Source organism: Cygnus atratus, chromosome Z (genome assembly GCF_013377495.2).
Source record: "Cygnus atratus isolate AKBS03 ecotype Queensland, Australia chromosome Z, CAtr_DNAZoo_HiC_assembly, whole genome shotgun sequence".
Classification (NCBI taxonomy): domain Eukaryota; kingdom Metazoa; phylum Chordata; class Aves; order Anseriformes; family Anatidae; genus Cygnus; species Cygnus atratus.
Window position 1 is genome coordinate 84,102,223 of NC_066396.1, and position 27,706 is coordinate 84,129,928.

The 27,706-nt window shown below is 39.0% G+C and overlaps 1 protein-coding gene across 3 annotated transcripts in view; it reads left to right on the top strand.

Moving 5' to 3' along the window:
* The first annotated feature begins 860 nt into the window (after nucleotides 1-860).
* ZCCHC7 (zinc finger CCHC-type containing 7) overlaps nucleotides 861-27,706 on the top strand; it is a 116,976-nt gene continuing 90,130 nt past the window's right edge. Inside the window, exons 1-4 of one of the 3 annotated variants that reach the window (XM_035567617.2) lie at nucleotides 861-932; nucleotides 1,594-1,633; nucleotides 4,242-4,369; nucleotides 7,331-8,041. In XM_035567617.2, the coding sequence (XP_035423510.1) occupies nucleotides 7,348-8,041 (694 nt within the window). In that variant the 5' untranslated portion in view covers nucleotides 861-932; nucleotides 1,594-1,633; nucleotides 4,242-4,369; nucleotides 7,331-7,347. The remainder of the gene's footprint in view (nucleotides 933-1,593; nucleotides 1,634-4,241; nucleotides 4,370-7,330; nucleotides 8,042-27,706) is intronic. The other 2 variants (XM_050716569.1, XM_050716568.1) reach the window with 2 other exon arrangements.

Below are 27,706 nucleotides of genomic sequence, written 5' to 3' on the forward strand. Positions count from 1 at the left end.
AGGTTGTGCTTTTCCAGTTACAGGTAACTGACCACCTGTGAGTTATTTCTGCCGGCCCCTGGAGTCTCTGCTGTCAACCTGTGCCTGTGTCTTTTCTGGAGTTTGGCGTTATCCCGTTCCCAAACGACAGCTAGCAAGGCCTGCTTCGCACAGCACAGCCTCTCAGCAAGGAGGCTTGCCTGCAAAGCGGCACCCGGTGAAGATGAGCAGTTCTGGCCAACACCACTGCGACCTCTGTGGAAATAATTCAACTTAAAGCTGTAAGCACTATTTCTCATAGTAATGACAGAAATTTGGAAACGTAATTTCCCCTTTCCTAAGGAGGTTTGCTTTGCAGAGGAAAAGGATATAGGCAGCTACAGAAAAGTCCGCAGAGCACTGAGGAATTAGTTATTGTTTATGTGAAAATGACTTGCTCTTCCTTTCCACTGTAAGTACCTGAACTAGAAATCAAAACACAACAATAATGAAGTATATTGAAGTTTCTAGCAGATTCCGGATGGGTACCCGGGCATCACCGAGGGTTTCTGTAAGTGACCGTTGTTTCTGAAATGCACGTTTACAACAGGGGCAACTTTTGGGTCACACGTCAAGGTGTCAGTGCCTTAGAAGATTTTATTAACAGGCATTTTTATGGGTCTTCAGTAAGCCGCGTGGGGAGCCCTTCGGCCTGCACCCCTGGGAAGGCGAGTCCCGGCGGGGCGCTGCCCGTGAGCCGCACGCGCGAGGCGCAGCACCTGCCTCTCCCCCACCCCGCCCCTCAACGCCGGGTCCGCCGGCGGCGGCACGGCGACGGGCGGGGCCTCGGGCCTCGGGGCGGGGCCTCGGGCCTCGGGGCGGGGCCTCGGGGGGGGCGGGGTCGGAAGCACGCGGCCGGCGGGCGGGGCGCGGCGCCTCCACTTCCGGCTCGTCGCGTCCCGGTGCGGCCGGCAGTGAGTACCCGAGCGGCCCCGGCCCCTCCCCGGCACCCCCGGCCCCGCGCCCCCGGCGGGCCCCGCCCGGGCCCTGCGCGGCGAGGTGCGGGCGGATCCGTGCCGTGCCGCGCCGGTGCCCCCCGGCGGACTCAGGCCGCCTGTGCCGTGCCGCCCCGTGCCGGTCTCCCGCGGGGCGCAGAGGGGCCGAGCGCTGCCCCGGGCGGTGCCCGCGCCCTGCCTACGGAGCCGCCGTGCCTCGCGGCCGTGCCCGCCGCCCCCGCCGTGTCCCTGCTCGGCCCTGGCCTGGCGGCAGCCGGGCACCGGTCGCGCCGGTGCTGTGAGGGGCTGCCGTGCCCGCGGCGTGCCTCCCGAGCCTTCGGGGGCTCCGGGGGGGCGGGCCGGCACCTCCGCGCCGCCCGGGCCGCGCTGCTCGCCCGCGGCCGTGCGCCGGTGTGAGCCCTCCCCCGCGGCCCGGCCCGGTGCGTGCGAGCCGTGTCTTGTAGTGTGGCGCGGCCGTGTCAGCGCCGCCAGGTTGCGTGCGTCCCTGGGCCGAGGGAAGGCGGAGAGTTAACCTGGGGATGTTGGTGCAGTTACCCTGAGACACGGTTCTGAAAATGGTTGGAGGGAAACCTCTGCCGGAAGGCTTGGTGTAAACTTTAAGTGTTTTGTAATTTTCCAGGTTTGGGATGTAGAAGATCCACTCCTGTGATCTCCTGAAGGTATAGCTTGTCACTAGAATAACTTATTCTCCAAAGCCTTGGTCTCTCTTCTGGAATTATTTGTGCTATATTTAAACAAGTGACAGTAGGGAAACGTACTGTCAAGCACAAGTCGACATCACAAGAATGCATTTTTTTTATCTCAGCACTGAGCAATGTCAGTTACCCTCACAAGAAACTACTGACAAAGTTTACCTAAAAATAACCAATAGCAGGTGTAGCCATTAGATTAGCTTTTTTTGATGCTCTCTGCCTTTCCGTTGCCTATTTGTAACTCAAGCAACAGCTACTCTCAGCCCTTCTCAGGGTTTACGTTAAGAAAATTGTTGTAGATGGCTGCCACAGAATTTAGGTGGATACAGCTGCTTTGAAACGTTTTGCTGTGACTACATTCTTGCTCTACATTGAGCGTGTCCTTTCAGGGAGCTTCTCTGGGTGTCCAAAGGCTGCGCGTGTCACTTCAGGTGACAAAACAAAGCCATTTCTCACCTGCTTTGAGTGCACCTTGGTTATTCCGTTATGCCCAGACAAGAACTGCACAGTGTTCAGTACAGAGACACAATACAGGTGAAGGAAAAAAAGTCTCCTGACGTGCTCTGATGATAACCATATGTTGTTAGATTGTTATTTTTCAAGATGTTTAGATTTGACAATCGCATAACTTTGTAGGGTAGCAAGAGGAACAAAGATGTGATTTCCATTTTGCTGTTGCTAATAATTTTGATCACTTACATCAAATGAAGAAGAGGTGTGCTAGTTCTATACCACTTATAGCCATTGAAATGAAAGATTTCATTTAACTGTATCTGAACATCTAAGTTCTTTAGCAATTTCATGTCAGTTGTACATGTGCCATATCTTAACAGTCTGAAGTACTACTCAGTTTACGTATCAGAAATACGGCTAAATAGAAAATGGAAAACAAAGGTCCAGTCTATATGAAACTGTACAGACTGTTGATGTCTGCTACCGTTCTGATGTCCGAACTTCTCTTCTGGTAGATACATGTGATTTTAGGATGTTTTTGGTAATTTCCGTGAAAGATTTTCTTTTCCATTTTTATCATCATTCCTGTCTGTAACAGGGAGGCTGATTATAGACATATGCCATATCTTCGCTCCCTAGGTGAGGAAATAATACATTTGTTGCTGTATTTTCAACACGGCCTTTGTCATAGAAATGTTGGATTTGATAGTACTGCAAAGATTAAGCAGAGAGCAAGTAAAATAAGGAAATACTGGAATTCACTGATGGTGTTTGATGGGGATAGTGCGCTTGTCTGAAAAGCTGCTTTTACAACACCAAAGGATGACATTCTTCTTTTAGTGATTTTAGTTATTTGTTTGTTTCTAAAAAGTCTTGATATTTGAAGTTAAGCAGAATGTGTATTTGAAATGACAAGAGGAAAAGAGAAGAAAGTTACTGTGTGAGCTGTGAAAGTTTGCTGGAGTTGAAGTAAGAGTAGCGAAAGGAATTAAGCAGATGAGAGGAGATGGTAGGGAGACACAAGGCAGGTGAAGCATCAGTGGCATGGGAAGGTCTGGCGCGGGCATCTTGCTGGCACACAATCAGAGCACCTTCTGTGCTCATGTTACGGCTCAATGTTCCAAACTGCTTTGAAACTTTGGCTGAGGAAGTAGTTTCCTGCATGCAACTTTAAAGTTGCTTTGGGGCTTCTGATTAACTTGCTTGTGCTCCTTCTCCCTGCCTGCAAGTCACCATCAGCATTTCCTTTCTGACTGTGGCTGTACAGCTGCCAACTTTTGTTACTTTACAAAGTGAGGATTCTTGTTTGTTAGTTTGTTTGTTTTAATGAGCTAAACAGAAAGTGCTGGCAAGCAGTCTTTGCAAATGTTTCAGGAAAATGCCCCCTGCCCCCCAGGTATTTCCAGGTACAGCCATACAGAGTTTTGTTCAGGGATGTTTAAAAGAAATTCAGATATCTGTGGTTTTCTTGTGTTTGGGTTTTGGTTTTTGTTTGGTTTTGGTTTTTACATTGGTAGCCCTTTACTTGAAGTTCTGACTTAAGGCCTATCACAGGGGCAGTCAGACACCTCTGAGGAAAGCTCTGCAGTGTGTTTAGGTAGCAGTAGGATTTTTGTTGATGAAGGGGTGGGGTTCTCCTGTGGCACAGGGCTGGAAGTTGATTTTTTTGTTTGTTTGCTTTGTTTTTAAAAATTATGGCAGTCCAGTTTGAAAGAACGATGTGTTAGTGTGTTTTGCTCTCCGCAGTTTGTATTAACTATAACATTAGCTACCCCGTGTGGGATTAATTTATGTGGATTAATTTACTTTTTTAACATTCAGACGTGAGGGATGTCTTTGTTATAGTCTAGCTGGCAGCAAAAATGTTTAGACTATTGTCCATTGTAAGTAAAAGACTGCTTTATTTTGACATTCTGATAAACATCGAAACTTTCTGTCGAGCTCCTTTTCTGTTTCCTGGAGGCAGTGTTTGTCTGCTTTGATTATGCTTGAGACATATTTCTCATGCTGTGGTGAAGTGGTAGGGCACAGCTGTTGTCAGAATCCTACAACAGTGAAAGGTAGAAGTAGGTATCTTCACACCATTTTCTGATGCTGATATTTGACGTTTCTCATTTCTCAGTGGCCTGATGCACGTGCTGAGTGAGCAAGACAAAGATCCCTTCATTGTTCCAATTCCTGCATGGACCTGAGAGGAAGAGGAGCCATCAACTGGTCCAAATTTCTGTAGTCTAGAGAGGATAGATCACAGTAAGTGTAGTGCAGTGCTGCCTCTTGTTACTCTTGTCTCCATTATGAAGTGTTTATAAGTCAGATACATGGGTGTTCTTCGACACTTCAGATCCAAAAGTCTTGTTCAGATGTGTTCTTTCAGCTATGCCATGTGGGTACTTACCTTGTGTAACTTTATCCAGCAGGTGACAGGAGTAGAAGCAAAAAGTGTTTGAATTAAGTTGTCTTTTTGAGTATCACTAAGATTGCAGTGTGTTTCATGGGGATTCTTTGATTTCCTGCATTACTGAAAGTCTTTTTTCTCACTTCCTCTAATTGCTAATTACTGTTGTAACTTTGCTTGATTAGAGCTGGATCTTCTTTTGCTCTTGTCCTGTGGACTGGAGCAGGTCTAGCCCTATTTGAAAGGGTGATCCCACATAACAGTGAGAGGGTAGGGTTCTGATGCTGTTTGGATGTGATCTCAGCAAGTGATCACCACAGTGACTTCCTTAGCTGTGCAAGTGAGATTGAAAAATGTATGCTGATCTACTTGAAGTCCAAGCAGAAGAGGGGAGAACACATGGGTTTTCCATAAGAATTGTATTTTCCTGCTTTTGCAGCAGTGTCTTGTTTATGTTTGTGGAAAAAAATGTGTTCCTCTTCACTTTGACTTCCAATGTAACAAAAATATAGATGAATACAAATCTATCAGAGAGGGACTCCTGTGACATGTTCACTGAAAGCTGCAATAATAAGAGCCTTTAGGTTCTTTGAATAAAGTCATCATGCAAATTACTTAAGTCTGGGACTAGCAAATCTAAGTTTTTATACTTTTATGTCTGTACACGTACAGACAATAAGCATACAGAAAACTTAATAACATTCCACTTCAACAACCATAAAATTGATCTCTGTCTGGCAGTTTTTCATGCCTACAAATCTGGTTGGCTTCTGTAGGACTATATATAACACAGAAAGATAGACTTTCCAGAGAAAGTATTTTGTTTCTTCTCAATGTGTGATATGGGCATGTAAATGAAATTATGAAGCCCATGAGTTAGACAAAGTAACTTCAGAATACCTTCAAATGTTAGGCCTGGCTCATCAGTATGTAGTGAACTCTTTATTTATAAATACTCGCAGTTTGGTTAGGATCAGAGAATAGATGAAGTCGGAAGGAACTTCTTGAGATTATCTAGTCCAACTGCCTTGACTCAAAGCTGCGTAACCTAGAGCAGTTTGCTCAGGGCAATGTCCAGATGGGTTTTGAATTTAGTCAAGGGTGGAGACTCCACAGCCTTTGTGGGCAACAGTTAAAAAGTTTTCTCATATGTTTCAGTGGAATCTCCTGTATTTTAAATTGTGCCCATTGTCTCTTATCATGTTGTTGGACACTACTTGGAAGAATCTGGGTTGGTCTTCTTTAGTCTTCCATCAGGTCCTTACGTACATCAATAAGATCCTCTGAGCCTTCCATTCTCCAGCGTGAACAGTCCCAGCTCTAACAGCCTCTCCTTGTGTGACAGATTCTTCTGTCCCTTAATCATCTTAGTTGCTATACTCACGGCAACATGTCCTTATTTTTCTGTTATGGGAGAGCCCAGAGCTGTGCACAGGACTCCAGATATGGTCTTGTGAGTGCTGAGTAGAGCAGAAGGGTCACAGCATCATTGAATATCTCAAGTTGGAAGGGAGCCACAAGGATCATTGAGTCCAGCCCCCGTCTCTACACAAGACCACCCAGAAATCACCTCCCTCCACTTGCTGTTGACATTCTTCAAGAGCCCAGCATGCTGTTTGTCACAAAAGTGTTTTGACTCATGGTCAACTTATTCCGCTCTCTAGTCCTTTTCTGCCATCTTGTTTTTGCAGTTGGCCCCAAGACTCTATCCTTCCCAGGTGCCTGACTTTATATTTACCTTTGTTGAACTTCATGAGGATCCTCTCTTCCCATTTCTCCAGCACACTGAGGTAGCCCTGAGCGACAGTACAACCATCTGCTGCACTCCTCACAGTTCTGCATCATCTGAAAACTTGCTGAGGGTGCGCTTTGTCCATCATTCAGCTCTTACAGCTTATATTTTTAACAAGTGGTTAACAAGAAAGGGGAAGTTGGGCCTTAATCCTAGATCCACCAGAGAGGCCAATAAAAGTTGCAGATAACTGTTGCACAGCTGGGAGGAGTATAGAGATGTGGCTAATGTTGAGCTGGGCAGATACTGTTTGCAGGTGTGCCTTCCTCATGTCTAAGTGCATTGTAGCTGCATCTTTGTGGCATCATAACTCAGCTTGTAAGTCCTGATAGGACCATGTGACTTGTTAGTTTGATGACTGCAGATTTATATACTCACCTTTATTATACCTCTTTTTTTTTTTTTTTTTTTTTTTGCTACCTTCAGACTTGAGCTTGTTCAGAATATATGTGTGTGCTTCTGTACCATCACGCTAATAATTCTTGTCCTAGGGTTAAATAATGAAGTGCCAGGTCAGGTGACCTTGCAGCCCAGAGGTAGATATGTTTCAAGTTACTTCTTTGAAATACCACTGAGTGTTGCTTCCCTTTCTTTCAGGGAGCATGCGTATATAAGACATTATTTAGTAATACGGTTTGCAAAGTATGTGGCATTAATACTGGTTGGTGGGACAATCAAGACTTACACTCATTTGTCTCCCGATCCACACAGGAACCTTGTTTTTGAACCAAGGATAGAGAGGAGATTTGGTGCCTGAGAGTTTCCACAGCTTTCAGAAGCCAAAGTGGTTGAGGTTAATGTATTTGGTAAGGTTAAACAAAATGCACCCTTAAGTAGCTTCTGCTGTTAATTGTTTTGAGCATTGATTCTTGTAGCTGTTAAGTCTGCTCACTCTTCCGTATTGCAGAGCAGTATGACTGACCCTAGCAATTTCAGAAAGACCAAAGTTGTCATTTGAAACGTATTTTGGGATATACGTTCATGAGCATACTAATATAACCTTTCATGTTTTTTGTGGATACAGACTATTCGTTTTCCAGAATGTTTTATGGATATGAAGACACAGATGACAGTGAAGTGTATGAAGATGATCTTTATCATGAGGAGTCATCCAGTGAGCAGAGTGTCGATAGTGAGGTGGAATTTCATCTCTACAGCCAGATCCACTATTCCCAAAATCTTGGTGAAATCAGCACAGTGGAAGTGATTGAAGAAGCTGATGTTGCAGGGGTCGAAGGTCAGAGTTCAGCTCTAACCGAGACGCTGCATGAAGACAAGGACGTCATTGAATTGCCCAACTATGATGTTCAGGTTTCCGATGGCTCTGAGGTCATTGTCTTGTCTGATACACCAGATGAAGAGAGTGTTTACAAAAGCAAGGCAAAGAAGTCAACAAGCTCTCTAGCTCAAGGTAAAGTACCCACCCATCTGGGATCTTCCATACCAAATCATGCCACAGCTGCTGAATGTGATACCCTGTATCCTGCTGGATCAGACACAGAAATTCCAAGGCAAAGGAAAAGTGCTAGGGGAAAGCTTACCTCAGTCTGTTCTGTTGGAACTCATGCCATCCAAGAGGTGATGGTAATAGATGATAGCTCAAACGAGGAGGAGGACAGCATGATATCTGAAAGTGATGATGTCGAGAGTTGGATGCTTTTGGGATGCAGTGCAGATGACAAAGATGAAGATATAATTTTGAACCTTGAAGGCTGTGGAACTCCAGTCAACGAAGGTTAGTAATTTTTTTAATCACTTGTTTGATGTTCTGTATGCGAAGGGATTTGTCTGCAGTGATACTGATCTTTGAAAAAAGATGTTGCAAAATGTTCTAATGCTTTTAAAGAAAGATAAACAGAAATCAAATTGGAGTGTGCAATGATGGAAAACAACCATGATGAAGGAAGTAGGCACTGATACCATCATTATTTCAGTAGCGTCATGTGTAAGTGTGCTTTGTAAGGTGCTGTGAAAACAGCATTTTTTTGGTAGAAATTTAGAAGCAATATCAGTGATCCTTGTTGTGAACTTTCAAATGTTACTGTATATTTTGTAGTTCTAATAGTGTAGAAAGTTTGTGTGTGGTGTGAGATAAAAAGGAAATAAAATGGTTTATTGTAAACGAAGTAAGTAAACGGTTTATTCTAAAACAAAAGAAAAACACAAAAAGACATAAAATTGCATAACAACAAGAAGTTTGAAGAAAAATACTGCAGGGCAGGAAAATAAGTAGTGCTTACAACCCAGAAAGCAGAGTTATTCCTCTTTTTGTCTGATGAGATTTCTGTCCATCTGACCCCTGTCTGCCTTGCCTCATTGCCCCTCAGTTGTGGGGAAACAAAAGCTTTTCAAGTATATGCTGTATGCTGCTAGACTGAAGAAATTACAACTGAAGAAGGGGATAAACTGTAACAGGAGGTGGGAAGGAATGAAAAGGAAGACCTAAACTGATTCTTCCTTCCCAAGAAGCAAGCAGATCACATAACCAGTCCTTTGAGAGTCCAGGGCAATTTGGGTTCTTTCTCTAAAATTTACCGCAACTTCTTATGTGGATTCTGTGTTGGATAATTCAGAGAGATTCACAACCACTAAGATTAACATCTAACATTTTGGTATTTTGTAAAATATTTTTCTAAGTTACTATAGAAAATGAGTAAATGCAGTGGCTAATACAACAAATTTTAGATGCATGTTTGTAATAGTCACTTGTGTGGTTCTTAGAACATCGTTAGTATATTTCAATTTTTCCAAGAAATAGATACCCTTAGTTGCACCAGCAACTAAAAATTCTTGTTCGACAATCATCTATGCTTTTTTCTTGTCCACCAGTTTTCTGAAGCACAAAGATCATTTCCAGAAATAGCATCCCCTGACAGTCAAAAACACTATCTGAAGAAATGCTTATTCAGCAGTAAGACTAACCAGATAAGCTGCAGCAGTGGGGACCTCAGCTAGATTTTCTTTCATGTTTTTATATGTATATATATATATATATATAAATGTGTATCAGAATTTTATTCGAAGCATGTGTAAATGAGGAGAAATTAAATGTTCTGTTGTGCTAGTCTGTAGGTTGATACTAGTAAAGTTTTTTGTCAGAATGGCTCTATAAATAATGGTGTTGATCATATGTCGGTACTAACCTGTTTGAGAAGGGAAATTGAGAAATTATTTCTTCTTTTCTGCTAAAATGTGTTTCTTGCCTGTAAACATTTAATAACTTTTCTCTTAGAGTTTTTCTCGTGTATGGTTTTGCATAGTTATCCTAGTGTGCTGCTAAATAGACCGTAGTGCGTACTCAATCTCGGATGGTTGATTAATGAGCTTCAGAGATTTAAGAACGGCCTTCCATGTTCCCAGTGCAGTGCCAGAAGAGTGGCAGAACATACAGTTACCATGCCAGAACCCCAGACAGCCACATTACATTTATAATGCATGTAACTTTTTCTCCCTAAAAATCTTTTTGAATGATTCTAATATGCATTTACTAAGAATTGTCTCAAAGTTGCTATATTTCATTTATATATTTCTTTTTATATTTTTGTATTGCTTAAAACTAAAGCTAATTGGTTTACGTTTGTGTTTTTTTAAATTACTCTACCTGTTTGGGATCAAATGTCTGGGGCCATTTGTTAACTGCTGTAATAGAAATGCAGTTTGTATATAGCATAGTTACTGCATTTTCTGGTTAGCTTATATTTTTCTCATTACTACTAGGCAGGCAAATGACTTGGAGTGAGGCTTCTTTTACTCAGTTTAGCCTGTGTATTTCCTTGGTTCACATACCAAAATTGCTGATGGTAGCACTGAAGATTACCCAAAGAAAAAGAAGACAGAAAAATGTTTAAACAGTGTTTGAGACTTTAAGCATGTTTTATAATTGTATATATAAATTTTGGAAACGTTGTGCAATTAGTTTATTGGAATGACTATGCTTACTATGTATAACGTGAACATTTGTGGTTTCATTCTTTGTGATGTTCTAACAAAGGTGTGCCGGTGCTAACTTGAGGGAGGCTTTTGAAGATCAATATGCAAGGTTAATATCAGGAGACAGTTTTGCTAAGTTATGGCATGCTTTTATAACAAATGTAGTAATATGTTTCCTGTTCATGTTCTTAGTTTTGACAATAAGCAATCCAAATTCAAAGCAGATAATGGAAGGAGAATTATCCTGTGCTATTTAAACTTGTCATAATCTTCAGAATTAGAATTGTTTCATTTAATTTAGGAGATGTAAATATTTTTTGAGGTGCTTGGATTGGAAATCATAGTCACACAAGTAGCTTATAAATATTACTGTTCTTCACATACTCTGATTTTTATTCTCAAAGCAGCTTCAGAACTTCTTCACAACCCCTTCTTGCATCTTGCCTCACATCAGTGATGGCGTTACCAACAGTAACCTCATGCTTGGAGGTTTGAGGCATGCAGAACTTCTATCAGCCACAGAGGGCAGCTTGGTAACAAGGTCTGGTTTTATGCACACATCTTTGTTTTCATTTAAACTTTATACTTTCTACATATGTTTTACTTTGCAGAAAGTCTTAATATTTGCATGTTGCTTCTGATTTTGACCAAGTTAATGCTGACATGTTTAAACCTGTGTGAAGTGCCTAGAACAGAGTGGCTCTGGTGCTGAGCCCTGGCATAAGTACACAGTCTGAGGTGTGAAAGATACTGTGGAGCTGAACTCCAGCCTCATCCCAAGTTTCTCAACTGTGTCTGAAATTTCAGTGAATGCTATTCAAGTAGCTCCAGTGCAGAAAAGTTTCATTCAGCTGTTCTGTTTGCAACATACACAGTGATGGGGATGTAAAGACAGGTTTGAAATATCTGTGTTGTATGTATTTGTATACCTAATGAAAAGCTGCAACAGCATCAAAATAACGTTAGGGAACAAGAGCTATAAATCTTAATGTAAAGTAATGGTAATGTGGTTATCAAACTTTACACAGCATCATCTCTCAAATTTTACAGGCTGTAAAGGATTTCTTTGCTGAAACTTAAACATAAAAAACTTAAAACCAAAGAAAGAAAGTAATTTAAAATATTTATTCGCAAATTATTCTCTCAAAGATATTCTCTGATAATTCATTTGAATTATTTTGAGATGTATTCACAGTTCTGTTTTCAGGGTTTTTGAAGAACAAGACCAAATATTTAGGTGACTACACGGTATGTAAATCACTATTTTGAGAACTGTTGTATCCATACAGATGGGGTGTGGAATGTAGCGACTGCTGAAACCTTGCCTTTTACCTTCTCTGCAGAAAATGCATATGGCCATGTGAATGGGACAGATCTCCTGTGGTAGCGTTGTGGTATAGGTAGTGTCCAGTTTGCTTCATATTAAAAAAGGAACTGAAATGTGAACAATTCTCAGACTATGAGAGTAGCCACTGGTGTCAGTTTGTTTTCCTGTCTGAGTACCTGGAACAGAGATGCTGAGGGTCCACCACAGTCAGAAGTAACTGCTTGAGGAGAGGAGTTAAGCCTATCTGCATATTCTCTTTATCTCCCTACTTCTTACTTTCCTGTCTTGCTCTAGTCTAACAGCCTTGTTATATTTAAAATTCTTTATAAACAACTAACATGGTTTCTCAATTCCTCCAACAGATAAGTCTTCTCCCTATGTAGCATTGTAGCTTCAGTCACCTTCTGCTGTAACAGAAAGAGATGGTCTTTTGCTTTGGCAAAGTGAGCTCTGGTTCCTTGATTGTAACTTGAGATTCAACTGACCTTTTTTGTCTTCAGTTAATATTTTGAAAGTTCTGGCTGGTCCACAAACAGTGCTGTTAAAATCAGATGAAAACTTTTCCTCCCCTTTCTGCCCTTTTTCCTTTTTAAAAGGCTTTATATGCTTTTCACAATTTTATTTTTGCTCATCTAGTACCATGGTAACCAAAACTGTATTTGTCCCCGTATTTCTGTGAAATGCAACTTTTTGTCATGCATCTGCTCTTTTCTCAGCAAATGTATCTCATTGCCAACCCTTTATTATTTAAGATATGAAGATGGGTGCTAGCTTTTTTTTTTTTTTTTCATATGGAGAAATACCAGGGGGCAGGAGCAAGGTACTTAGTGTGTCTGTAGTGATTTGGGTCTATCTTACTCTGACTGTATTTTTCTGAGTTGAGATTACATGCAGTTTGGAAGTGAAGGGAACACTCCAATTACACACACCAGACCAACTTCAAAGACAGCAACTTCACTCCTGACTTACTGCTTGCACCCACCTGGTCATCTCTGTATATTTTCTTGTATAACGTTGAGAAAAGTACACGCTGCTGCTGCTGTTTGCTTTGCAAAAAGGGCCCTCCCTTCTTAATTGTGCACTTTAAAAATGGTAGTTCAGCAAATTTAGGTCTAGACTTTGATCATCCTGGAGTCCACAGGAAAGTGTACAAATTATACCAAATGCACGGAGTTAATTTTTAGTTTAGGAAAGTTTCCAGGTCTTTGAAGGAGGGTTCTCCCCTCCTAGTTCTTTTCTGCATTTGCACTAAGAGTATATATTATAAGAATGTTAATTCCTGTAGCTGGAAGTCTTTCATCCCTTCCTTCATTAAAAGCTTTTTTTTTAAAAAAAAAAAAATTTCTTCTTCCATGTATAGCTGCAGTCCTTATCTCTGCTTTTTGTTTTTCTTTTCTTTTTCCTCCCCCTTATGGCATTTGGAAAAAACTACAGCACAAATGTCTGGCCACTAAGGGGTACAGAAAACAAGTTACTTTTTCGTGTTTTATCCTTCACCCACCCTTTACAGTACGTTTCTTGGAGAGGAGGGGCTAACTCTTTAGCACTCTGTGCTATGCAAATTTGTGGAGTTTAGTTCATATGGTTGTTTTTGAAACCAAAGTGTTTGTAAAACTCTATAGAAAAACTCTTACGGGCTTCTAGAGAGGGAATGTTTTCTTCTCTGCTCTGATTTTTTTTTAACACCATAGGCTTTCAAAAGAGCGTAATACTGCATAACACTAAAGGCTGCTCTTACAAGTAACAAACACTGGACACCACTTCTTAGTACAGAGCATTGTGGTCAGATGCTCTTTGTGGTCATTGGTCAGCAGATTGAAAACTTTGTTAGAAACTCTGGAGCTTTATTAGCAGCTTTGGCCGTTTTAAAATAATATCTTGAGGCATTGGCACAATATGAGACAGTTTGACTGATGCGCATGTGTCCTGCATGGCAGAGATGCTGCCTGGGGACCCAGCACATGGTTGTACTTCTCTTCCAGCAGCTGCTCTCAGACTAGGTGTCTGACTCAAGTCTTTATTCATGTATTGTACCCGTTTAATTTGAGCACACCAGCACTGGGACAAAAAAGGGACTCTGTGCTACGGGTAACATTCTGTGCATTTATTCCAGTATTTTATTTTGTGACTACATAAATGCTTTACTTCATATAGTTTAGCTTTGGTGAGAAGTGAAGGACGGAAGACTAAGAACAGAAAGTACAAAAGTCTGCTGAAGTTTATAGGTTGTGGTTTTAATCTGTTTATCAAATCTGTCAATATATGAAGCAATATATGTGTTTTCTGACAGATTGACATCTAGCATATGGTAAAATACAAGTTTTTTCAGCTTCTCTGTTGAAAGTAGTTACAAAAAGGAAAGAGTAACTAAGGAATATATTATTTTATTTGGGGTGTGGAATTTTCTATCTAATTTTGCTCCTACTGTCTTGTAAAACTGTCCTGTACGAAAGGAAGTCATGACCATAAAATAAAGCACAAGCTAGTGTTTCCAAAGCAGTTTTTTCATCTTTCCATTTTCCATCCCTTTCCATCGTGTTTACTGGGTCTGGAAATCTTTCTAAGCACTGATTTTTATCCATGGTAATAAAATCTCTCATTTAGTCAATGAAACTGTAAAAATGAAATTATTATTTTTATTTTTTTAATGGAGCCTGAACACTTAGTGAATGAAACCATAAAAAAAAAAAAAAGGACATCTAAATAATAATAACAAAAAAGAATTTGGAATGCTTTTATTTTAGTCCTTCCCTACAAAGTAATGTAAGGAGGAGTAAGACTGAGCAACTGCTGCTTATGAAGTCAAAATGGAAATAGGAATCTCAGATTAATTTAGCTTATTCTTTTATCTTTATCAGCCATGCTCAAAACAGAAATATCCTTTGTTTGCTATCAGTGTTTTAAGTGTTTTCTTCTAGATGTGTGACTATTCTTTTTTTTTTTTTACCTCTGCATGGTACTACAGAGAGTATTAAAAAATTATACCGCATCTGTACTTTTTTCTCACTGCTGTTACTCAAATCCCTTAGTGTATTTTTAAACAGGAAAAAAAAAACTGTAAGATTATTTCAGAAGTGACAAAAATGTATGGTAAATTATGCTTTTTTCTTTAATTTCCCTTTGGCAACAAGTTTTGAACATTTGACCTTTGCAACATATAGTATGGTTTTGTGCTAGAATCTTGATATATATAAGACCAACTTACTTTTTAAAAATTTTAATATTGTTAGGCCATATAAAAACTTCTTAAAGAGCCATGGTTTCCTGCATTTTTGGATGCCCAAGCTGTGGAATTGGTATGTGAAATGTCAGCAAAAGTTGCTTTCAAAATTAAAAATTATGTTTTGGTGAAAATTGGCTAAGCAATTAAAATATTTTCATTAATAATACCTAACTATGTGCTGCATGTCTTAACAGCAGTAAGACTCGTTAGTGTGGCTTGTGTACAAATTCCAATGACAGGAAGAACAGAAGTAAGAGTTTATTTCTTGGTAATTACATGTGCTTCTTTTGTAAACTGCATGCTGACTTAGTCTTTTCTTGAGAGTTCTAGGCTTGCTAGGTGCTGTAGTTCAGTAGCCGTGGGCCGTGTTAACGTCTGCTCCGCTTCCCATTTTTAAGGGTTCACTGCAGCCCTGAGTAAGATTTGAACGCCACCTCAAGCAGACAGTCTTCTCAGTGGAGAGACTTTAGCCACCAAAGACTAGGCAGTTGGAGGGGATCATCTGACAGAAAACAAAGCACCCCATGTCTCAATGAGAAATTTTCATTCGAAAACAGCCTATCGTGAGTCTTATTTTTCTCAGCGGCGAGAAGCAGTTGGCGCAGAGTGCGAGCACGAGCATGCTTCCCTCCCCTTGCAGCGTGGCTCCACCTGGACTTAGATCTGCTGGCTGCCGCGGCATGCCACGTCCCTGCCAGGACAGCCTGCATCGCTGAGTCCTCAGGAGGTTTCTGAACCCGATGGAAAGCATGGATGTCCATCGTCTTCCTCTTGAGGTTGCGTGTGCCTATGCTGGTGGTATTGCAAAGATGCCTTTTGCCGTGGCAGCACTGCCTGTGTATAAAGTCTTGTGCTTCCTCCCATATGAAGTTATAAGTGTGCAGTGACAGTTTGTGACTACATGCTTGTTTTCACTAAATAGGATAAGTGTACAGAATTGTGCTAGATCACACCGGCTGAATTTAACATTGATGTCACCAAATTCAGTTTTTGTTTGCGTGCTCGAGTATTACTAAAATCCTTTATGAACTTGCTTTCTTCAGAACTGGGCCCCACTGAATGCGGACGCTTTTCGTGTAGTTTGGAGGGTTTTCTTCTCGCTTTTGTTTGCTACACCCTTAACATAACTTAAATGTAGTAGGAGTTCTTTGTGCGAGAGTTACTGTAACAGAATGCACCCTGAAGCTGTAATAAGCAGTGGGAATCCACCTACAGTTTGGAAGATACAGCACATGCATATGGATGTTTTGATTAAAGAGAAAAACTTAATCTTCTTTACCATGTAATATCGATACACACGAATCTCTTGATTATTTTAAAAAAAGTAATAAAACTAATAATGTTCCTTTGTAAATCTGTAAATGTCTAGATTAAGTATACCTGCAACTTTAGCAGGCCCTTTTATCTGTACAGATTTCTCTGCCTATTGTGGACCTTAGCTGTAATTTAAATTTCCCATGGCTTTGGATTGCTGACTAGGTTTTCTGCAAGAGTGCCCATGCTTACATGGTCATATATTCTGGGTGACTTTTTCACTTTTTTTTCCCCTCTCTCTCTTTTTTTTTCCTGTTCTGTTGATTGTTATAAGGGTGTTTTGTTTTGTTTTGTTTTGTTTTCCCCCTTCTGTCATCAGTTTGATCTTTCTTCCTTGTCACTATTTGTTTGAATTTCTTACAGGTGGGGAAAAACCCTCATATTGCAATTGAGCTTTTGAAGACAGCTGGGGAATTGATTCAGTCCTTTTAAAGGAGAAGTTTAAAATTGTTAAGTAATTGAAAAATGCAAGTAATTCAGAGGTAATGAACAATATACCGAAGATATAGGACTGAAGGATTTACAAAGGGAAAAAGTGAAGTTTGAGTTGGCCTATGGTGGGATCTAAAGCATGCAAATATGGGCATAGAATGAGCACGGGGGGGGGGAAAAAAGGTTTATATTGATGAATTTTTAAAACGATAAAATCTAAAGATTGGTAGAAGAAATAAAATGGTTAAATGCTAATGGTTTATTGTGTGTCTTCCTGTTTATAGAAACACGTAGTGAAACTAGGTTTGGGCTTCAAAGCTGTGGGCAAAATTGATGTTCACGGGAGTTTATAAGGGGGCAAAGATTTAATTTTGTGAGCCCTTTGACAATAATTGGCATGTTTCTGGAGAGCGTGAGGTTTCTTTACTCAATCTGTGTCTTTCTGATATGAATGAGATTCACTGTGAAGGTCTAAACTGCAAGTGTGTTGAGCTACCATGTTGTTAAGATAGGCATACATGCTGTGTTCTAGATAATATTGTAGGTTTCTACTAAAAAGCAAGGAAAACTTGAACTTTGATACCATCATAATCACCATTAATTTTGTGACAGTTATATTCAGTGGTTCCTTTGTTTTTTAATCTGGAGGAGATGGGAAGTAAATTGTTAGAATATTGTATTTCTGTACTTTTGAGTCATTGTAGCACAAGCTAACTCATCCTGGGATGACTGTAATGCTTATCTTTATGCTCTGTTAATGTATATAACTGATATTTGGAGTATGCTTACAAATACTGTATTTTTTTTTACTGTATTACATATGTAATGACACTCTTCCAACAACATTTACTAGGCAGGAATTGTGCATCCACAGACAAGGACTCTCTATATGCAGGTGCACATATTGTGTCACTCATCAGCAGTGAGCCGACAACCTGGTGTATTTTACCATGAATGCAGTCCTGAGCTTTCTTTCACTTTCTTAATTGGCTTCTTGTTTCCCCTCTCACAGTACTATAACAGTTTCTGATCTCCAGGTGTAAATCGAAGTAACTCCTCAAATCTATACAGAAACTGCTTTTTTGATTTTTTTTTTTTTTTTTTTTTTTTTGACCAGACCCTGTCCAGTTGCCTGATGCTCAGTTTACTCAAAATATCCTGGGTTTCCCAGGAAACTTTCCACACTGAGTAATGTCTACTCTTCTGATGTGCCAGTGAAGTAGCAGAAGCCCTGTCTGTTTTAGAGAAGGTAGCATTCGGAGGTGACAGGCAAGCTCACCTCTCCTATGTTGAGAAGAGAAATTGCAGATGGAGAGTGTCTCAGAAGTTTTGTATGGACAGTCCACTGTTCCACTTCCATACTCAGTTTCCAGTTAAGAGTGTAATTTCTGATTAATATGCAAACTTTTTGCAGTTGCTGAATTTAACTTTAAGCTTTTTCCTTGTGTATGAATTTTTTTAGCACTGGGAATGTTCCAAGTCTGCAGGGCTGAGCCTTTTCTCGTTTCTCACTTTGTATAGTGGTGTTTATTTTTGTTTTTCTTTTAATATCCTTCCTAATGGCTCTCCTTTTGCACTTTTGCAACAGTGCTAAGTGTCTTGAATATGTATTGGGATGTAAAGACATTGTTAGAAGTAAGAAAAAAAATGCATTGTCTATTTAGCTGGTCTTGTAGTGAGTATGGTGTTGTATGCCTTATGTTACAGGAACAGTAAAGCTATCACCACACATTATAGAAAATAATATGAAACATGCATTTCAAATGGTTGTAGAAATTGTTTTGTAACCAGCTTGGCGTTAATTCTGAGAATTACTGTTCTGTCCTTGTACAATATCAGGTTTGGTACTTTGTTGGTTTTCATCCTTTTGATTACTTTTGAAAAGTGTAGGTGATGGCAGACACTTGCAGACACTAAGAAAACCTCATTACATATGTCATGTCTTTGTGACAGACAAAATTATTCTTTGATGTGGACAGATTTAGTTGCACTTTGTTGTTGATCTTGTTGCATGGGCTGTTGTGGCATGCTTTTCTTCACTTGGAGTCCTGAAACATGAGGAACAACAAAGTCCTCGTCTGGCATGCTGAATAGTTTATAAATATTTCTCCATCAACTCCTTTAAAAAAAAAAGTGCTCACACAAAAAACCCACCCCGCACAGCACCAGCAGAGTGAGAGGTGCAGCGGGGGTAGGAGGGGGGAACGGATGGGGACGGTGTGGGGGAAGAGAGAGAGAAAGACTGACTGCCAGATGCTTTTTTCGGTCTCTTTTTGAAACTGTGCATGGTGAGACACTATAGAGTTTTCTCTGCTATTTTAAAGCAGAGGCTGTGAAGCACTTGGTGCTTTACAGCCTCTGTGGTGACAGTAATTGCTTTAACATTGCACTTACTTCCCAGTCTAGATACTGCTGTGAAGGTAAGCCAGTAAACTGATAACCATGTATCTTGTACATTTAAAACTTGTGTTTCCAAGGTCTGGGGATTTCCCCCTCCCCCCCATAACAGCGGTGGGCTCAGAACAACTCTCATGAAATGCGGCTCTGCTGCTGTGTTCTGCGTAACTCAGATTCGGGATTGCCTAAAGTATGTCTATACGTATATGTAAAAATGTACACACATGTAAACATATATACGTCTTTATTTGTATGCATATTTATCGATTTGTATGTTAAGCTTCACCTTTTCCATTTTCATTGTGTTCGTGTGGAATATCTGCTGTGTAACTTTAGAAAACCAAAGTGAAATAAGTCAGTAACTTTGAATACAGATTTCACTAATATTTTAAAATATCTCTGAGATGGGAAGCAGTATTTCCAGTCTTTATGGAGATAACTGAATTCTGTGTGGTAGGCTTCCAAGTGTGATAGCCCACCATAAAATAGAATTGTTCCCAGACTCTTACTTTTGGGGCATATAAAATTTCCTCCTTATTTTATTTGCACTGCTGATACTTCTAGAACTAAAACTAAGTGGAAGTTTACTAGAAGTACAGCCTTGCAGAGGGATTTTCTCATTGGATTTTTAATGGTAATAATTTTATTTTATCATGAAATTCAAAATAGCAAAGAAGAGTAGACATTTAAGGAAGCAAATGATTAGAATATGAGTATCAACAGTCACAGCAGAGGGACAATTCAGCTGGCATTTGTAGTGTACTTTGTACATCTCCCTGCACAAGTTGTTCTGTGGTTGTTTCTTTTAGTGAGTTGCTAGTGAAGAAAGTTTTTTCTTTGTGTTTTGTTAAGTATGTCCATGCTGGCTTTCATTTTTAAGGTGGCAGTGCATCTGTTTGTACATTTGTATCTTACTTTTTTTAATCTACTCTTAAAAAAAAAAAAGTAGGTTGGAATATTTTGAATTTCTAGCAAAAAGTTTAAAATATTTTAGTGATTGTGCTATATCTTTGTGTCAAAAATGGATCCATATGTGGTTTGGTGTTTTGTTGTTTGTTTTGAGCAGTAGCCTTGTAGGCTAGAATAGTAGGTGGAATGGACACTGTTTTACCTGCAGTTTCTCTAAAAACTGAGTGATTTCATTATGGCTTAGACTCGTAGCTTTTAAAAACAAAATCAGAACGTTTTAAGCAAGGTGAGTAAGCTCTGAAGGGGCAGATGGGGAAGAGCCAGCTCGGTCGTTAGCAGAAATGTCTCTCGAGTGTGGCCAGCTGTGGGCGTGCAGGCCTTGCCGCAGCCAGTGCTGCAGCGCTGGGCATGCCGCGGCCCTGTGGCCTGCGCCTTCACACACCAGCGGCCTTCCCTGCCGTCCTGCCTGGGACCTGCAGCTACCCAGGCAGCTTCGCCTGCACCACAGAGGTGCTGGCTTCCCGAATTTTGGGCAGCCAGTGCTGCAGCTGGGGCGTCATTTTATAGGCAAAGGCGCTGGAGCGCACCTGCTATGCACAGAGGCTGTCTGACACGGGGCGAGCCCACCCCTGACAGGGCAGCCATGGGGGTCTCCCCAGACTGGACGGAGTTGGTTAAACTCGCTGGGCCAGGGTCAATGTCAGGGTTACTCATGCTGTTCTTTTAGCCCACTCGGCCAGAGATGGCTGAAAAGCAAGTCTTTTGCTTCTCTTTCAGCGTGACTATTAACAGGATTAAATGTAAGCCATTGTGTACTTTGTACCAATTAGTTTCTCATCTGAGGGGTTCATTATGATTTTTTTCTCTCCTTGTAATATTTTTTCACTGATTACATTTGTGGAAGACTCAAAGGACATGTTTCTAGAGCTGCGTCCTGTGTGTATTATTGTTGCCAGTGTTGTTCTCAAGTTTCTAAGATAGAAGCAGCATTGCTGATAGACAATTCTGAACCAAGTATTTACTCTTCACCTTAAAAACTGCCTGCATTTCAAATGGTTGTTACCAAGTTACCAACTTCAGAAAGCAGTAAAATAGCATAAAGACAGTTTTTGGCAAGCTTCAGTTAATCTCACTTTCCTGGAGGTCTTCACTGAGAAGTTTACACATTAGTTATTTATCTTGGACTCCATGTTAAAAATGTAATATAGTTTTAAATACAAATGACAGCTTTATGTTGTACATTAGTGATATAATTTTATTAGGGCACATATCCATCTCTAAAGGACAAAAGCTGAAAAATACTTCTTGTATGGAAATACATGTTTGAGAATCATTCTTCACTGGACTCAATTAAAAGAGCACATGAAAACATTTCAGCTACTTGATGACGTAAAACACAATTATATCAAACTGGGGGAAAAAATGAAACTATCTTGTTTTCAGCTCATGTTGTTTTAGCACTGAAAAAGGAAATAAATGCAGACTAAGAAAGTGTGGCAGCTAGCTGTTAAGTATTTTGTTGCAGTGTGAAAAAGTTAGGATACAGCAATAGTACAATCACTGGACCTGAGTGTAAGAGTATATGCATATAGACAGATAAATAAGACCACCCTTGGAATCAGAATGACTTTTTATAAATTAAAGTTCTTAAGTTGATAACTATTTTTAAGCCTGCAAATTTCTTATTTTTAGTGTATTTATTTAACGTAAAACCTACTCAGTTAACTTGTTTAGTATTCCACATGCATCATCAAAGAGAATGCACCGTCAAAGTCATCGTCCTCCCTCCTTTTCATTTATATTTCAGTATTTCAAAGCTTGACAAAACTTCAGTTGCTTTGTGAAGCTTAAAGGCTATAGGAGCAAGCAGGAACTGAATTCTTCCCAAAATACAGATTTTCTATTCTTACTTTAATTACAGTGCTGTTAAAAAAAAAAAAAAAAAAGGCTTAAAATTGTTTGATTTCTAAGGATAGCTTCATTGAAACTTTTATTTTTCTTTAAATCAGCAAATATGTTTGTTTTTGCTCTGAGAACTGATAACCGAGAACATTTGAGTTCATGTTCATATGTGACCATCTCAAGTAGTATCTTATGGAGAGAATGTTTGCTTAAAAAATATGACAAAAATGAGAAATACACCAGAAATTGTTGTCACTAGTTCAGAAATTATACTGCTGTAAGAACAACAACTAATTCTGATGTAGCTTTCTTTTTCTGTAGTTTCTGTGAGAACTTATAGAATGCAGTGGAAACACAATAACTTCTCAGCATAGGTGGGTTATAACGTCAACAGTACCTTGTTCGCACAGTACAGTTACTTAGATGCCCTGGTGTCAAATAACAAAAACCTAACTGTCCTTGCTGTGGAAATTGTATGTATTCCCATGCAAATCTTTATTACTCACAGTGGTATTAGCACAGTACAGGTATTCAAAAACTATGCCTTAAGTAACTTAGAAAAGTGGGAAATTTGCTGTAATAACATCATGGGGTTTTATGTTTTTAAGGCTAACCAACAGAGGTAAGCAATTCTTTATAATTGATCTTCTCTGGGGTGATTATGCTGGTTTTAAATTTGATTGTGACACTTGAAATTCAAAGGAAAAGTAAAATAGGATCACTGACTTATGGTCTTACTTATAGTAGCATTAAATGTTACCGTCATCCTGATTAGAATCCGTCTTCTGCCTTTGTATCTATGTGACTGACCAAAGTAGACCCCTCAGAAGTTTTCAGGGTAAATCAGACTGGGAAGTAACGAAGATCTAAATAGTTGTACTGGAAGCAGATAGCTGTTTTGTTATATCAAGTTAGCTAATTTATTTTTAAATGGCGTACTTACTAATAATTATGAAAACATGAAAATTATTTCTAAGTGCAAATAATACAAGGATGAAGAGAAGAAGAGAAAATGTTAATCCATTCTGAATGTGAAATTTGTTATGTTAATAAATTTTTTACATTTTTTCTCCAAAATGTAATTATTGTAATTTTGAGGTTTATTAATTAAACAAAACACTATATAGGATACAATTCTATATGCAATGATTGAAGAATCAGAGTCTGTTCAAACAATTCTCTTAAAAAAAAAAAAAAAAAAAAAGGAAGAGAAAGGAAGAAAAATCAAAATGACATCAAGGAATCCGTTTCAGACTCTCATATCCTGCCTTCATAATTAAAATTTGAAGTTCTCATTACCATCCAGTGCCAATGTGGTTAACTGTCCAAAATTAGGATGGGTGGTCTGAACAGAAATACTACCATTGCTTATGGTTGAAAATAGTTGATTAATGATGTCGTTAATCGAACTAGCATACTGGTCAATGTTGAACCTCCATATTCAGCTATCAAGTTGATTTATTTTTAAATTGCGTGCTTAGTACTAATCAGGAAAACATGAAAATTATGATGTCCAAGCATGTTAACTCTACAAATCTTTCTTATTATACACCTTGTTTTTCATCTCTTTAGTTGAAGCAATGAAGTACAATTTTTATGTTAAAAATAAAAATACAGTTAGTCCTTTATTTTTGAGTATACTTTGTATATAGTCAAACAGGTAAAAAAAATAATACAATATTTTCAGTGGTATTTTGTGTTATCACAATAATTAAAATCAGCTGTTTCAGTAATACAGCTTCTCTCTGTGATTCACACAAAATGTATTGTGTACTAGATGCCTCACATCACAGAGGGTAGAAGAAAAGTGCAAGATAGTTTGGAGGTAGTAAGTACAGAACCATCCGAGATTTAAGAGTATGTTTTTAATTCAGAACCTGAGGTTCTTTTCACCCTGTAAAACTGAGAATGGAATGTCTGAAAAAGATAACAGAAAAAAAGATGGGAATGTCGCTTCTTACAGCCCACCTAAAAGATATGATACTTAATCATTTATATTTTAACTCTGAGTTTTCTGAAAATGTATTTTTTTTCTGAACACATAGTTATTAGGAGATACAAACAGAGCACTTTCTATAATATTTATACAAACCGTAGTATAAGTGTAGAACTTTGAAATAAACTTCCATGGTATCTTTCCTGAAACCATTGTTATCTCTATGCATTTTATATCTACAAACATATTTAATTAAACAAAATTCATCAATTTAGTTTAGTTTACAGCAAAATCCTTACATTTAGGTAAGGTATTTCCAAATATGCACATGTTAAATATAAAACATTTCAGATGGAGTATCTGTGAAGAGAGACATTTTTTCCTTAAATTTAAATATAAAAAACAATTTAAAAAATTCAAAAACCACAGTTGTGCTAAGTTGTTAATACCAGGGACTGCTAATGAAATATCAGTGCTAGTAAGTTTAGCTGCATTCTATTCTGGACCAAAATATCAATGGATTGAAATGCACCAGAAAACTAGATGAAGTGAATTTGCAGAATAATAAGCTTCTTGCATTTAAATAATCTTCTTAAAGTAGCAAAAATAGAGAAATATAATTTCCAATTTTATTTTGTTCTTTTTCTCCGATGCAAAAAGATCAGATGAGTTTAAGTAGGAAATGTTGTTACAAATGGTATATGGAAATACAGCCATGGTTAGGGGTTGATTCATAGCAGGAATAACCACTTTATGGATTTTCTCACCATTAGCATTTGTATATTGAGAAGTACTTCTTCAAATGTAGTTTTAACAGTATGCAATAGATACCTTGTGAAAATTTTATATGATGTAACTGAATGACAGTACGAACTACTAAAGCATAACTTTTGAAGTAACGGTTGCTATTTTTTCTTTCGTTTATCTTTTTTGAGAAAGATTCTTTACAATTTGTGATGATCTTTTAAGAACTATAAATATATAGAAAGGAAACAAATACAATCCTTGTTTGACACGTTTTTAAAAACATTTACAGTAATGGTGATTATTGTATTTAACAGAAAATTCTTCTTTTGTTGTTGTTACGTTTATTAAATTAATGAATAAACCATCAATAATTGGGCACAAGTCATTTTGAAAGCTGAAGAATGATCGATTGATTGAATGATTCTAATATATCTTATGTATGTGGGTAAAATTTAATTTTTAGTTTTCTTAGTATAGTAGAAAGATGTAGATGTGGAAAGATGTTTTATATATTAACATGTGGTATCAGGATAGCTGTTTGGTTCATTTTGATACTGCAGTGTTTTAGCTTTTGTGTATGAAGATAAATCAGAAATCCAAGGGAAAAAATAACACAAGTTGTTGGGCTATGTAAGCTGCTTAAATTTTTTTGAAGGTTTCTGTTTCTTACATTTAACAGTAGCTGGGTATATCAAATGTGAATGTCCAAGGCTTAATTTTATTGCCTTACTAGAGGTCATAAAGCAAGGGCATGTTTAAGTGATGAAGAGGAATCTACTGTAGTTATCAAACAAACAAGCTAGCATTCGGAGGCAGTCCTCTACAAGTGCTCTTTCGTCTCTGAGACACAAGGGAATTTGTAAATGCACTGTCCTGTTGGATTAAATTCTTGCCACAGGTCACATTCTCTTATAAATGTTCAGTCATCTCTTTGACTTTCTTTAAAATGAGATTACTATTGCTTTATGCTTTTCAGAATGGTGACATTTTAACTAGTCTGTTGGTTGGATTCTTGTGGCTTAGGTTACTGATCATCTTTGTTACAAAAGACTAAGTCTGCTTCAAAGAGAACTCAGGGTAACTTGTCATGCACTGCAAGAGGTGGAAAATGGTGATCTAGGCCACTAATTTTCCTTAATTGCTAACTTGTGTGCTTGTTTGTATAGTAAATGTAAATGCATTGGTAGTAGGCTTGCTTAGTTTAGTGGCTTTTCACTAATTTCTTGAAGTGTTCTGTGGACCTGCAAGAAAATGCAGACCGTACTGAATGTTGTCCAAACAGCATCTTTTGTCAGGGTGCTCTTCTGCCAGTCTTGAATCCTCTAAACATCATTCTCATTAGTTCTCAAAATTAATCTGGTAATTTTTTCCAGAATACCACTATTGAACAAATACTTTGTACAATTGTCCCAATTTAATTATATTTCTCTAGATGTAAGTCTTGGATTGAACTCTCTGATTGTAAAAACACATGCTTCTTTCATTATTTGCTAGAGTTCAGCAAAAATAGAAAGTGAACAGATACAGGAATCGCTGACTGCCAGCAGTGGTGGTCAGTCTGTCTTGTTGTCCTATCCCAAATGTCAAATACTTATTTTTGATCCTAAAAGAAGCAAAATGTTTCTTCCAGTTTGTCTCCTGTGCTCTTCTTTTAATTTACTTTTTCAGATTAAAAATCTTCCAAGTTTAACCACTGAGTTAAAATATTGAGTAGAGAGAATGGCCTCTGCCAATCTTACCAAAAGCTTTTCATTTCCATGTCCTTGACCTCAAAGTAATCCCTTGAGATAATTTCAGACAATGAGGAATCATCTTTGGAATCATTTTTGCTTTGGAATTACACAGGTAGCGTTTTTGGTTACATGTGTAATAGTTTGAAAAAATTTGGTGTATTTGTTGTTTAATTGGAATACTGCCAAAATAGTGTTTTTAAATTATTCATACATTTTGAAAACTAAGATGAGGTGTCAAAAGCAACAAGTATAGTGGATTTGGTCACCCTAAAGTGTATGTTAGTTATCACACCAAAACTTAAGGGAAAAAAAGAAAGGAAAACAACAGTTAAATGTCATTTTGTGGATATAGGTTATTTTCCTTGGCTCAGGAAAGGGAATCTTCTGAGTTTTGCTGAATTTATGAGGTTGCATTGAATGTTGTAATGCTGACATTAGTGCTGCATTTAGTCGTGGTTCTTGATGTTTGTTGAATGGAAGCAAAGCAAATGCATTTTTGTCTAGCCCTTCATCTGAGTGTGTCAGCTGATGCCAGCAACTCTCTTTATTACACAGGATACACACCATCCACCAAGGTGATACTACTGTTCAAATAATTCTGAATTCTGGTCACCTTATTTGTAGTGCTTTTTGACTTCCTCCTTCTGGAGGATGAGGTGGGAGGTGGTAAACAGAGCTGTAGATGAATGCTGATAGCACAAGTGGTTTTTGTATAAAAGACACGGTTCAGGTTGAGTAGTTGATCAGAAGAACATTGTCCAAGGGTAGGTTTCACTGGCTGTTGTTAAAGGTCTGTGACAGTAAAATGTTGTGAGAATAGATGTGGTGCTTAGGGAGATGGCTTAGTGGTAGAGTTGGCAGTGCTTGGTTAACAGTTGAACTAGGTGATCATGGAGGTCAGTTCCAACCAGAATGATTCTATGAATATATGGTTCTGTAATACACTGCGGACAACAGAGGTATGTAAGATGGCACCTGGATAAGCCGAGATCTGCCTTAGAATCATAGAATATCACAAGTTGGAAGGGACCCACAAGGATCATCAAGTCCAACTCCTGGCACCACACAGGTCAACCCCAAAATTCAGACCATGTGACTCTTGTTCCCTTTTTCCCTCCTTTGGGGCCATGCAGGGGTGGTGGGGGAGAAAAGAGGCTGTTTTCTTTCTTGCAGATGCCTGAAGGGTACAGAATGTGCCCGTCTGGATAGGAGGAAGGCAGGGCCACGTACCAGAGCTCAGGCTAAAGTCTGCTTTGTGTGGTGCCAGCTGCAGATGGTTTGCTTTGCTGCTCAGTCCCATCCTATGCCCCATGCAACAGGCAATTGAAGTGAGTATAAAGGTAGGAGAACTAAGGTAGTTGCACCAGCTCCATGGGGCAAGGCTTTTCTTTGTCTTGGGAGAGTCTATGTTGACCAGTTGGCATTAGACAGTATGAAAGCTGGCTTTTCTTAGAAAAAAAACTCAGAAAAGAAGATTCTGCCCCAGCTCCAAGGTGAACGTTTGTTTGGGACATGTGTGGATATGAGTGGAATGGCAAGCAAGGCAGTGA